The 12,515-nt window shown below is 44.6% G+C and overlaps 2 protein-coding genes across 5 annotated transcripts; one reads left to right on the top strand and one right to left on the bottom strand.

The window, feature by feature from the left end:
- Positions 1-569: 569 nt before the first annotated feature.
- si:dkey-96f10.1 (6-phosphofructo-2-kinase/fructose-2,6-bisphosphatase) lies at positions 570-8,382 on the top strand. 3 transcript variants are annotated; one of them, XM_068332619.1, is made up of 14 exons: positions 570-845; positions 3,152-3,277; positions 3,677-3,773; positions 3,917-3,983; positions 4,097-4,171; positions 4,259-4,315; positions 4,879-5,000; positions 5,294-5,501; positions 5,681-5,827; positions 5,935-6,039; positions 6,392-6,521; positions 6,605-6,667; positions 6,771-6,835; positions 6,927-8,382. In XM_068332619.1, the coding sequence occupies exons 1-14, from the start codon at positions 779-781 to the stop codon at positions 6,984-6,986; spliced, it is 1,389 nt and encodes a 462-aa protein (XP_068188720.1). In that variant the 5' UTR covers positions 570-778; the 3' UTR covers positions 6,987-8,382. The 3 variants fall into 3 exon arrangements, with proteins under 3 accessions (XP_068188720.1, XP_068188730.1, XP_068188711.1); XM_068332629.1 differs by lacking the exon at positions 570-845 and adding an exon at positions 1,318-1,440; XM_068332610.1 differs by lacking the exon at positions 570-845 and adding an exon at positions 1,484-2,690.
- A 145-nt stretch (positions 8,383-8,527) lies between these two features.
- Positions 8,528-11,572, bottom strand: ndnl2 (necdin-like 2). Of its 2 annotated transcripts, XM_068332642.1 has the most exons (11): positions 11,550-11,572; positions 11,198-11,250; positions 10,793-10,912; positions 10,636-10,699; positions 10,457-10,536; positions 10,275-10,369; positions 10,115-10,194; positions 9,990-10,032; positions 9,842-9,904; positions 8,997-9,111; positions 8,528-8,922 (listed from the first exon to the last, which is right to left on the bottom strand). In XM_068332642.1, the coding sequence occupies exons 2-11, from the start codon at positions 11,243-11,245 to the stop codon at positions 8,830-8,832; spliced, it is 801 nt and encodes a 266-aa protein (XP_068188743.1). In that variant the 5' UTR covers positions 11,246-11,250; positions 11,550-11,572; the 3' UTR covers positions 8,528-8,829. The 2 variants fall into 2 exon arrangements, with proteins under 2 accessions (XP_068188743.1, XP_068188753.1); XM_068332652.1 differs by lacking the exon at positions 11,550-11,572 and having other exon boundaries at positions 10,115-10,191; positions 11,198-11,510.
- Between the last annotated feature and the right edge of the window lie 943 nt (positions 11,573-12,515).

The following is a 12,515-nucleotide window of genomic DNA, read 5'->3' as shown; positions in this document are numbered from 1 at the left end:
TGATAACAACAACGCTATTATCAGTTCTGATGATGTCATCAATAATTAACATGATCAGCATCCGAGGATCTAACAGGCTTTTGATAACAGTGGAGATGGGGGATGGGGTGGCTGTAGTGTGTGTGTGTGTGTATGTATTTGTAGATTCCACAAACATACACACACATGGGGGGGGGTATGAGGGGTACTGCAATATTGAGGTGTGCTGATGTTGTGCCTGCTTGTTGCATTGTGCGCTGTTCTGTAGCTGACAAACTAACCCCAGACTGTCAACTAATAAATAAACATGGACGACACATATCCTGAACTGTGTGTGTTTGTTTGTGTTTGTTTGTGTGTTTGTCAACACATCTACGGATCCAGACCCAACTATGTCCTCTTAAAATAATCAGAATCCTCGATTTTTATTTTTTTTTTCTCCCTGGGAAAAAAATTCAGTCTCACAAATTATGAGGAAGTAGAATTAAAAAAGTGAATCACACACCCTCCTACTTGGTTTCCGTGGAATCGGTTCAGTACTTCATGCGTGACAAACCCACATGCACCACAACCCAAATCTGCAAAACACATTTCTAGTGACACTCCAGACAAGAGGAGAGCCGCGGTGCACCACGGGAACGATCGGAAAACCTGGAAGAACCTGGTCATGTTTGCATCGATATCTGGGGACTAATTAACGAGCCGTGGGTTGTGCGCGTATCCGCGGACGATCACGTCGCGGAGGACACGCGTGCGCGCACACACACACACACACACACTCACAGGACAGATCTGGGTCATGAATGAACCGGGGACCAAGCAGCACTGTGGCGTGGGGGTGACGCTCCGGCACCTGCGGCCGCTAGGTGAGTGCCGACAACACGCGCACGCAGCTAACAAACAGTACATAAACATTCGCGCGTGCACGTCACACTTTTAATACCATTCATTTCCGTACGCACGCCTGCGCGGGCCCGTGACGCAAACTGCGTATCATTCATCAGTCATTGATCACGGAGCGGAGCGCGTGGTTGGACGTCAAAGCCGCCGCTCACCCAGACGCGGAGGCGCGAGGCGCCTCAGAGCCACGGGCGATCCCACGCGCCTCCTGCACGAAAACCCGCGTGCACAATGTTGCGTAACGGTGGCGGGGTGTTAGCGGGGGCTCGCGACATATGGTGCAGAGTGTCCCGCTGAGCGGAAGTGGACGACGGGAGGGTCGCGTGTCCTCCGCTCCAGCCAGCGCGTCCGTTAGGAGGGGGGCGGGAGAGGCCTGGGGGGAGGGCGCCTGGGGGGGGGGCCTTGGGGGGGCTTCAGGAGTTTATTTTGTGCCGGGGGGGGGGGGGCAGCCCCATGATGAGGACGGAACCACGTGGCTTGACGTGAAGAAACAAATGGAGTCCGAGCAGAACGGTCCGGCCGCTCGGCGGCCGCGGAGGCGCACGCGGTGTGAGAGCACAGGTGAGGCTTCATGACGTCATGGATCGATCGCGGTGTTCGCTCGCTCGCGCGCGCGCACACTCACACACACACACACGCTGCATGTAGAGCAGACGCGTAAAGACGTAGACCCCTACCGGGCGTTTAGCGGCGTCAGCATAAGCAGGGCCCGTCTTAGTCTGACTCCTGATTGGTTAGACGCAGCGATGACGTCACGTAGCTGAAGAGTTCTGTCCAGCAAACAGATGGAGGGAAAATGATTCTCGGATGTTATCTAACAGGTTCAGGATAAGGGTTATCGTCTATGATTGATCAGTTATTGACAAGTGAACCACACCAGAACTGTTGAAACAGATCAATGCAGCAGAAATCAAAGATTCCAGTGTCTCCAGTTTTTCCTAGAGACTCTTGAGCTGCAAAACAGATGCAGGTTTTAGCAGCCTTCCTGCGGAATCTTATCTCATTCCTCTCAGACAAAAGCTTCCATTTCTGGAATATTCCCAGTTTACCTGCTGCAGGTGCTGCCTTCAAATCCCACCAGACATTAAAAGCAGGCAGCTTGTCTGGAACCAGAACTTATTCACCTGGATCGCTTTAGCTGCTCCTCCGTCAGATAACTTCAGATTTGGATTCTTTTGTGTATGGGTGCAAATTCTGGATAATTTTTGTACTTTTTAATTATGTGTTGGGAATGGGTTTTTTAAAATAAATTTTCCCAACATGAAGGAAAATAATGATAAATCATCTTGTGACTATAAACTGGTTTCACTGGATCACTTTTGAACTTCTCATCCAAAATCCACATGTTTAAAAAAAACCCCAAAAACATGACCGTGCAAATTAAAAGCACGCCCTCAGCACACATTCTGCCTGTTCTTTCACGCTAAACCACTTCCTGTTTGCTGGGACAAAGTTTAGAGTTCTGCTTTCTGATTGGTGAGTCACCTCCCTCACGGCTTTGGTGAGACGGTGAACACCACTGACTGCGGACCAATCAGAGGCGTGCCGCGCTTTGCGGCAAGGCAATCGGGCGAGACGACCGGCTGGAATCTCCTCCCACCATGATAACCAGTCTGCTTACCTGAGCAAGCCGGTTCATCCTTCCTGCCGTCAGACACGCTAACACTGCAGAGAGGCGTGCACACACACACACACACTCTCTCACCTGCATGCTGAAGCCATGTCGGAGACACAGAGGAAGCTGACTCAGACGCCCCTGGAGAAGACCTGGGTGCCGTGGATGAAGAGCCGGCTGAAACAGCGGCGAGGCTGTGAGTACTCGGTTCAGCCTGACGAGTTCCTACTTGCATTAAAGGAGGTGCTTCTCTGTCTGACAGAACTTATGAAACTGTTGGGTGGTGTGGATCTCCTGTGGTGCGTTCCTCTCTGTGAGAGACCCAAAGGTCGTTCACCCCAGAGGGTCAACGTGGACGCCCGTTTCTGCTGTGATGATCCGACAGTTTTACCTCCACGCAGGAGATCTTTGGTTTCTCAGCCACTGGTTTTGTTTACTCCAAAAGTTTCAAACTGCTTCATGTGACCTTTTATTTTTTGGAGAGGTTGGATCTAAGCTAGGCTAGGCTAACCAACTCAGGCATGACAGTGCCATCGATCTTCTCGCCCGACTCTCTGCAGGAAAGTCAATAATACATGAACACCAACATTTACTAAACTGTTGAGTGATTCTATTGATGGTTCTTGTTATTTAACGCTGTGTGTTTGTGTGTTTTAGCATCCGTGCCACAGTTCACCAACTCTCCAACGATGATCGTGATGGTGGGCCTCCCGGCCAGAGGGAAGACCTACATCTCTAAAAAGCTCACCAGGTACCTGAACTGGATCGGCGTTACAACGAAAGGTAAAACCTGGCAACGTGTGGAGATTTGATGCTGCTCTGCCGCAATTTGAAAAATGCTGGCAATATAAAAATGTCACGTGGAAATCGTCTTACCTTAGTCAAATTTATATTAAAGAGATGAACTTGCTAATACTGGTTTTGTGTCATGAGAAAAGGTGTGCAGTTTTGAGGCAAGGGAAATTGGGCAAAAGTCAAACAAGCTTATTTTTAGAACGGTGAAAAAAAAGTATGTTAGGAAAGATTCGTCTCAGAATGAAGAGACACTCGCAAAACTATCAATTCTCAAAGTCTTGAGGAGTTTATTCCATAAAATGAGTTCATATCCCAAAATTATAACCTTTTTTAAAGATGCTTGCGCAAAGTCATGAAACCATGGCGACGCTTCTTTTTATGATGCAGCGTTCAACGTTGGGCAGTACCGCCGACACGCCACGCAGGCTTACAACAGCTTCGAGTTCTTCAGACCGGACAACACCGAGGCCATGAAGATACGCAAGTATGAATCTTAATCCAGACAGGAGCTAACGGCTAACACTGTTAGGAGCTAACGGCTAACAATGTGTGACCGTGCATGGGAGTGTAGTGCGGGGTTGTCGTTGTGTGTTTGTTTGTCATCCATGTGTTATCTGTTGTGCACAGAGCCTGTGCTGTGGCTGCCCTGAAAGATGTGTGCGACTACTTCACCAGAGAACTGGGGCAGGTCGTGGTGAGTTGTCTCTGCTGACCCCCTGTGGACAAAATTAGTTACTACAGGTTTGGTGACTAAATAAAAAGTCAGTGCTTTTCGACTTCTGATCGTCATCTGGTTTTGTCTTGAAGGTGTTCGATGCCACTAACACCACCATCGAGCGCAGAGAGGTCATCCTCAGCTTTGCCAAAGAAAACGGTTACAAGGTGTGTTGTTGTTGTTGTTTTTGTGGGGGGATTACAAAACCTGAAAAATGAAACTCCTGCTAGTTTCTCTCTTTATTGTGTTTTCAGGTTTTCTTTGTGGAGTCAATATGTGATGATCCAGAAATCATCGCTGAGAATATTAAAGTAAGTGTTAACGTGTTCCTCGATGGAGAACAGTTCTGCTGCTTTCAGCGGAATATTACTTTCTCTTCCTGTTTTTATTATTTTCATTTCCTTTGTTACATTAAAAAAAAAAAAAATTGTTCTTTTTGCAAAAAAATAGGTTTTGATTTTAGATTAATTTAAAATTTTACCATTTTAACATACTATATAAATGATCAATAAGTCATTTTTTAAAGCGAAAGTTAATACAGTATTTAAGTTAAAAGTATTTTTTCATCGGTAATTGTTTAACATGAATTCAACCAATCAGAGCCCATCTCTGTTTCCTTTAAAGCCAGGTGTTTCTCACCTGGAGCTAATATTTAACCGGCGTCACCAATCTAGTGATGGAGCCAATCAGATCTGATGAACAATAAAGCAAATCAATAATAATTTCCCTTTGTTTTATTACTGTTTAAAAATCACGTCTGAGCACAAGACATGGAAGCGCTCACTCTTGGCAGCCTTACAAACTGTTGCTCTATGTATGAAGTGAATATGAGAGACTACCAGAACGTTAACGTTTGATTCGTCCCCTCAAACAGCAGGTGAAGCTGAGCAGTCCGGACTACGTGGGCTGCGACAAAGAGGAAGCTGTGGCCGACTTCCTGAAGCGGATCGAATGCTACAAGTTAAATTACGTCCCACTGGACGACGACAAGGACAGGTGATAACAGTCAGGTTTAGACCCACGCCGTTTTTATCCAATCAGTGATGTCGTGAGAAGTCCCGCCTCCTTTCTGCAGGGAGCGACCGTCTGATCTAAACTCATCTATTTTAATGGTTTTGTTTTTGGCAGTTTAGGATTTGTGAGCTTTAAACGTATCTTTTTATTGAATTTAGCCTTTATTTAATTGTAAGTTTGTTGGTTTTATTAAATACGAACAAAAATGTAAAGCAAAAACGATTCCTTAGACGAAGGAGGAGATGAACTGACCGACGACTCTGGTCTTTATGCAGAAACTTGTCCTACATCAAGATCTTCAACGTGGGCAGCCGGTACCTGGTGAACCGGGTCCAGGACCACATCCAGAGCCGCATCGTCTACTACCTCATGAACATCCACGTCACCCCGAGGTCCATCTACCTGTGTCGCCACGGAGAGAGTGAGCTCAACCTGGTGGGGCGCATCGGGGGAGACTCTGGGCTGTCACAACGTGGGGCACAGGTGTGTGTGTGTACCTGACCCTAGCTGAAAATAAACTGTTTTAAAACCAGACTAAAATACTTAAAGGTTTCTTTGAGGAAAATAAGAATCGAACGATTTTTAATCTGCAGCTGATTTTAAAATAACGGTCATGTGACTAAGTATGATGAAGCCAATGGAGTCATGTGACTGTGTGTCAGTTTGCCAGTGCTCTGGCTTCGTACCTGCGTGAACAATCCATTAAGGACCTGAAGGTGTGGACGAGCCACATGAAGAGGACCATCCAGACAGCAGAGGCGCTGGGAGTCCAGTACGAGCAGTGGAAGGCCCTCAATGAGATAGATGCTGTGAGTGTGTGTGTGTGTGTGTGTGTGTGTGTGTGTGTGTGTGTGTGTGTGCGCTGGTATGTGTGTGTGTGCGTGGTCAGAGACACTCATTTGTTCTGCGTTCTCAGGGGGTGTGTGAGGACATGACATACGAGGAGATCCAGGAGAATTATCCAGAGGAGTTTGCGCTGAGGGACCAGGACAAATACAGCTATCGCTACCCCAAAGGAGAGGTGAGGAAGAGGAGGAGTCCTGGAAATGTTTACGTCTAGGAGTCCTTAAAGGAGCAGTTCACCCAAAATTTAAAATCCAGTCATTATTGTCCTCAGTTTCATGAAGTAGGACCATGTGAGTCAGGCCTGATCCAAAGTTGCTGTTAGCATTAGCTCGTTTAGCTTGCTTGATGTAGCTTTGCTGGCTACAGCCACAGTGGAGTAAAGGTTATGGGAAAAGCTATGGGAAAAGTTTTGAAAAAAATAAATACGTTTTTATCAACTTGAGCCACGACTGACGAACAAAACCCCTGATTTGACTGATCATCGTTCCAGCGTCTGTTTGTGTTTGTGTTTGTCTGTCTGCCACCAGTCCTATGAGGACCTGGTCCAGCGTCTGGAGCCGGTCATCATGGAGCTGGAGCGGCAGGAGAACGTGTTGGTCGTGTGTCATCAGGCCGTCATGAGGTGTTTGCTGGCCTACTTCCTGGACAAGAGCGCTGGTGAGGGAAACGACAAAGAAGACATCATTTGATTTGATGTGTTTATTTCAACAAACTGACTTCTGTTCCTCCATGTGTGTCAGCTGAGCTGCCCTACCTGAAGTGTCCTCTCCACACGGTCCTGAAACTCACCCCTGTCGCCTACGGTCAGTCATCCTGCTGAACCCTCAGTTGCTTCCTGTCACATTCTGATTGGTCAGAACCGCCCTGAAATCTTCCTGTTTTCAATTTCTGGTTTTTCTACCTCAGGTTGTAAGGTGGAGTCTGTCTTCCTCAACATTGAAGCCGTTAACACTCACAGGGACAAACCAGTGGTACGAACCTCGTTCTGCTAAGTAGTTTTAGCACCTTAAACAAGCTTTAATTTCAATCAGAATCAGAAATAATAGTTTGTCTCCTCTTCAGAATGTGGACGTGGATCGAGACCCAGCAGAGGCTCTGGGGACCGTCCCGGATCACATCTAGCGGAGGAGGGAACCTGCAAAGTGTCCTTTTTAATTTAAACAACCATAGCGTTTGTTTTTATTGTGAAGAACCCTTGTGACTTTCCTTCTGTGGCATTTCCAGTGTAAAAGCACTTTATGATGCCAGCCTCAGCCAAATGTCTGCGATTCCTAAACTGTGAAAAATGAAGTAAAACGATATGCAGACATTCTGCATCTGCGCCGTCTGGACCGTCTTACCAAAACACCAGGAAGCACAGATCTCTGGTTGTGAGTTCATCGTGCTTAAAGAGTGAAAGCAGAGGCGTTTGGCACTTTACCCGTCCAGAAACCAGGATGTGCCTCACAGACACACACACACACACACACACACACACACACACACACGATTGGTCTATGCATCCTTAAACAGACACACACTCTAGAAGCAAATTAATGCTGTTTTAACTGACATTTTAATCAGAAGTGGAGCCTTTATATATGGAAATATTACAAATGTGTGGGGTTTTTTTTTGTTGTTTACTGTGTTGTGATTCTGTTTACGAGGGTTTTAGCTTGAGGTTCGGGGTCTGTGTTACAAAAAAATTTTGGTCCTCTGAAAGTAAAGTACCCAAAACGTTGGGTACCAGTAGCTGGTCTTGATTGGTCTACTAGTCCGTATCCCTCAGGGTGCAGCCCTGGGCCGACGGCAAAGCCTTCCCAACATAACATGAACAAAATAATTAGCTTCTTTGTTCGCTCTGTATATAAACTGCTGAGATAGCATTCTGGCTGTGTGGGCGTGGCTCTTCAGAAACTTTATTCGTAACTGTTGTGTCAAATAAGAACCTAATTATGTGCCACAAGAGTCCAGATCTGCATGCAGGTAGCCGTCAACTTTATCAACACCAGACCTGAAATCTGCTCTATCTGGACTTTGTAGTTTTCCCTTTCAAACATCCATAGTGTGTATTTTTGTGCAACAAGCATGTTACACACAATTACACACACAGGTCAAGGTGATTCTGGTCTGGGTCTCAGAGGAGGCCCAGACTCTAACGTTGTATGAAGGATTTATCTCCTGTTTGATTCACACCTTCATTAAAGCCTGTTGTTGCACAGGGACATGGTGACACAAAAATATTTTATCTGTACACACACACACACACACACACCACCTGTTTATCCGTGGTTACGTGTTAAATAGAAGTTCTGTCCACATCGGTGCAAACTTGTATTTTTCCTGTGGCAGGGCATCTTGGTCTTTGTACGTTTAATTTTCTAGTTGAATAATGGAGATGTCATGTGAATGAATGTTATAGAAATAATCTGGGTTTGCACTACAATGAATTTAAATCATTTGTTATCCGTCCTCCTTTTGTCTTATTCACATCTGTTTAGTAAAGTTTGCAGAATCCTGCTGACAATCAAACCAAAATCCATTGATCTGATTGGTCAACAGCTGTTTCATCTTTGAAGACAAAATCCTTTAAATAAACCTTTATTTCTTCAGAGCTTGCTGTCAGCGCCCTCCTGTGGATGTGTGTCACATCAGGTGTGGAGTGTGAGATTTAGGTCAATCAGTCCACTGGTTTCAACACTTTTATTTTCCCCAACACTAAATAATTGACTCCAATGTACAGACAATAAAATGAAACCCTAACTTGTGTGTCGTGTCATTAATTAACTCTTACCCACTCCACCCCACCCCCACATAAAACACCATGTATATCTTCTGAACCAAACTAAAATGATTCCAGAGAGGAAACACTTGGAAACGATTCACAAAGATGACATCACATAATTTTAAGAACAGGAAGAACAGAAACTAAACGGCCACAGATGGATGCAGGTGATGGAAACAAATCCTTGTGATACTGGAATGGTCATCTCTGGCTACTGGTGTTGGCCTGGGAGCTGGGGGTGGAGTGGGCTTCCCGGTACTGCTGGGTCCAGCTCTTTGGTTCGCGGTCATGAAGCTGGGATCAAACAGCACAAATTCGTCAGGAGCGAGCTCGGCGTTTTCTGACTGCGGTGCAAAACAGATACTTACTTGGCCCATGAACTCCAGGATTTTGGCTTGGGACACCTCCACAGCAGCACGCTGGCCCCATCGAAACTCGTGCTCCACCGGGTCCGTGTGAGGAACTCGCATATACTCCAAGTACCTAAACAGGTTCCACAGAAACACTGAAAACAGCTTTAGCTAGCAAAGCATTTGACACTGCTAGCCTGACGCTGTAATACCAGACCTCCAATCAGTGACTGAACAAAGATAAATGGTTAATGTTTGGCGTCTGCATAGCTTTGAACTTTAGGTTTAATTGCTTTTTATCTCGGTGTATATTACTAGTCAAATTAGAGCCTGGAACCTGAACTGTATTGTGACATTAAGAGATTCATACTTAAAGCATGAATCCTGCACAAACCATCATGGAGAACAGGAACGGGGTGAAGTAGACGGAACTGACATGAAAACAGAATCATAAGATGACTTGTGATGTTTGGAGAGGAAATTTGTCCAGGTAACTTCTACCTGCACACCTTCATCCCCGTCTCCTCCTGCTCTGTGGTGTGGTATAAACCAGAGTCTATGGTCTGACAGACACCGGCTCTGAACACACCAGTGGGGCTCCAACCCGCAATCTTCTGATAACAAGTTTGATGGCTTAGCTGACAGAGCTAAACCCCCGCTCACGCAATCCAATTACAGTCAGATCTCTATAATAACAGCATGTGGGAGTCAAATCAGGGGTCTGTTGGATAAAACGCACCTCCTCTGCTTTTCTGTTTAACATCTGTTCCCTTTCTGTGATGCATGATGGGAAATGATCTCTATAAAATACTGTAAATGAAATCCTTCAGTATATCATAAAATAAATTCGATCAGAGGTTTACCTTTGTCGCACAAACTCGTCTGTCACCACCCGCTTCACATCACCAAACTCTTCATGCTTCTTTCTGGAGAGGTCATAAATCGTCACGGATGTGTTATTAACACGTCATCATGTTATAAAAACTCACGTTTAAATTAATGTCATCTTACCCGGGGTCGACACGCAGTTTTTTGAGAAAGTTCCAGATCATGTCTGCAGCACAACCCAAACATGTCAGTTATTACACATGAACGGATGGTGAATGTGCTTATAGAGAATTAAGGGTATCACTCACTTTCTCTGACGACGCCTCCTTTCATGAAGATAATACTGAGGATGACAAACAGCAGACCCAGCTTTGGATTGGACGGGCTGCTGCAAACACAAAACACAAACACGGACGTGATTTACAAAAAGGGAGTCACGTACCATCATTCACTCTCTCCAACACTCACCTGACTGGTGGGGCTCCCTCAGCACCCTCCAGCTTGTTGATGAGTATGTACACGTGGTTTTTGGAATCGATTTCAACCAGTTTAAGGCCAAAAACCTGAAGAATACAGCGGAAAATTATAGCATTGAATGATTTTAATGTTTAGTATGACAACGTTTGGCGGATTCCAGTGTTTTCTTAGACCTGGTCGAACGTCCGCGCCACCCTCTTCATGATCTCTGGAAAAATGTTCCTGTACTCCTTCAGTACGTGTTTGACAAGATCTGTTTAAAAGTTCAATTTAAGATTAGGACATTATAAAAAACTAACCCTCTGACTGCATCTTCCTCTTGTCATCACACTGTAAAGTAGTGCAGCTTTACCTGCGCGCCGTATGGGAATCTTCTTTTGGTCCTTCACTAAAAAATACTGCACAACCTCAGCCGCCTGCAGGACCAAAAGATCAGACATGGAATCAAACACCGAGGTGTAAAAATCAATTATTTTGATCACCGATTCTGGAATTTTGTGGCTCTTCACTTTTTGGTCAACTTGCAGAGGCGTTAGTTTCTCCAGGCCTTTCTGGACTTGTGATGAACTCGGTAGGGTGAAGGACAGGTCATCCTCCTCTTCCGGAGATAAAGTGCTGCCGGATCGCCTCTGCATGACAGTTCAAAAGTACAACACATCATATTATATATTATATCAAACACATGACTGCATCCAACACCCCAGACATCTATTGTCCAATAGCTACACTTCAGCATGGGAAAATAATTCAGGATTCATTGTCTGGGTTTTTCTAATGAGGCAGATGAGCTGGAGTCAGGTATAAGGATAAATTAGCCAAGAGATACTCTTCTTTTTCACCTAGATGCCCTTTCCATGACAGCAGAAGTACAATAGTGAATGGTGAGCAGTAGAAACGAACAGAAACGAACTTACTCCGCTCTGACTGTGCGGTGTGCTGGACGGCCTCTTCCTTTGCGTCATAATGCCTGATAAACACAAGAAGACAGAACCGCGGGCCGCTCATCAAACGTTGTGTGGCGTGAATTTAAAAACAAAACAGGTTTTAACCAGACGGACAGCGCGGACCTAAAGACCGTAGCAACTAAGTCAACGTTAGCAAACCCGGCAGCGTTAGCTAACGAGCTACGTGGACATCCACGTCAAAAGTCTCCAGTGTGTAAAATAAAGTAAAAAAAAAAAAAAAACCCTCAATGAAAACCATAGTTCACTTTGCTTTACGTTAAACTACTAACTTGTTTCCACAATGTGAAATTGTCTCTCCTACCCGCTGTCGTGTGTTTGGGTGCCTGTTGATGACGTAATTGAGAAGCGCTAAATTGTTGTATGTATGTTTTTTTTTGTTTTGTTTTTTTGTTTAGCAAAACAACAGTGTATGTAATAGTAAAATTAAAAAAAAAACACGTTACAATTAACCATCAAAGTAATTTATATTTAGACGAAAATCTCATTTTGAACTATTAATTCAGGGAATTGATTTCAAGGCGCCTATTGATGACGTATGAGGGGCGCGGCTTTCACTTCGTTGAAACGCAGAATACGTATTTACGTATCATGCCATCTTCAGAAATGGACAGACAAAAGAAAGACAAACAATGACCTTCACCCTGGATTGTTGTGGAAAAAAACATATCTGAGAATAACTTGAATTTTCAAAATTAAAATAAATAAGCATACGAGAAATTGGATGGATGGATGGATGGACGGCCGGCCAGATGGATTTGTGTTTGGATTTCACAATAATATCAGCATTTCTAAGTCATATAAGCAGCAGATGTGTTTGTTGGATTGATATTAAAAGCCACCTTAATAATTATAAACTTATAAAATTATTCTTGTCATGATCAGAATTACTCACTTGCATCAGTTCCTGATTGCAATCGTTACAGCAAAAACCACAATGAATGGAGTGCACTAGTCTAAAACAAAGCATGTAAGCCTAAATCCTCCTCTCGTAACATCAGATTTTAAAAATTCCAATATATTTCTTGTTTATTAATTGAAGCATACATTAAAGTTGAAGTTACTTATTTCTTCCGGTGGAAATGATCAAGACCTCTGACAGATGTGTGTGTATTTCTGTGGGGGAGTCTTTCCAATAACATTTGAATGGCGGGCCGTTTACTGATCAGTAGTCGCTTCCCTTCCGTTTCCTGATTTATACGCAAGAATCACACTAGCAGTATAACAAACCCATCCATCCATCCATCCATCCATCCATCCATCCATTCAT

Source organism: Antennarius striatus, chromosome 2, assembly GCF_040054535.1.
Source record: "Antennarius striatus isolate MH-2024 chromosome 2, ASM4005453v1, whole genome shotgun sequence".
Classification (NCBI taxonomy): domain Eukaryota; kingdom Metazoa; phylum Chordata; class Actinopteri; order Lophiiformes; family Antennariidae; genus Antennarius; species Antennarius striatus.
Note: the sequence above shows the minus strand (reverse complement) of the source record. Positions and strands in the feature narration are given on the sequence as shown.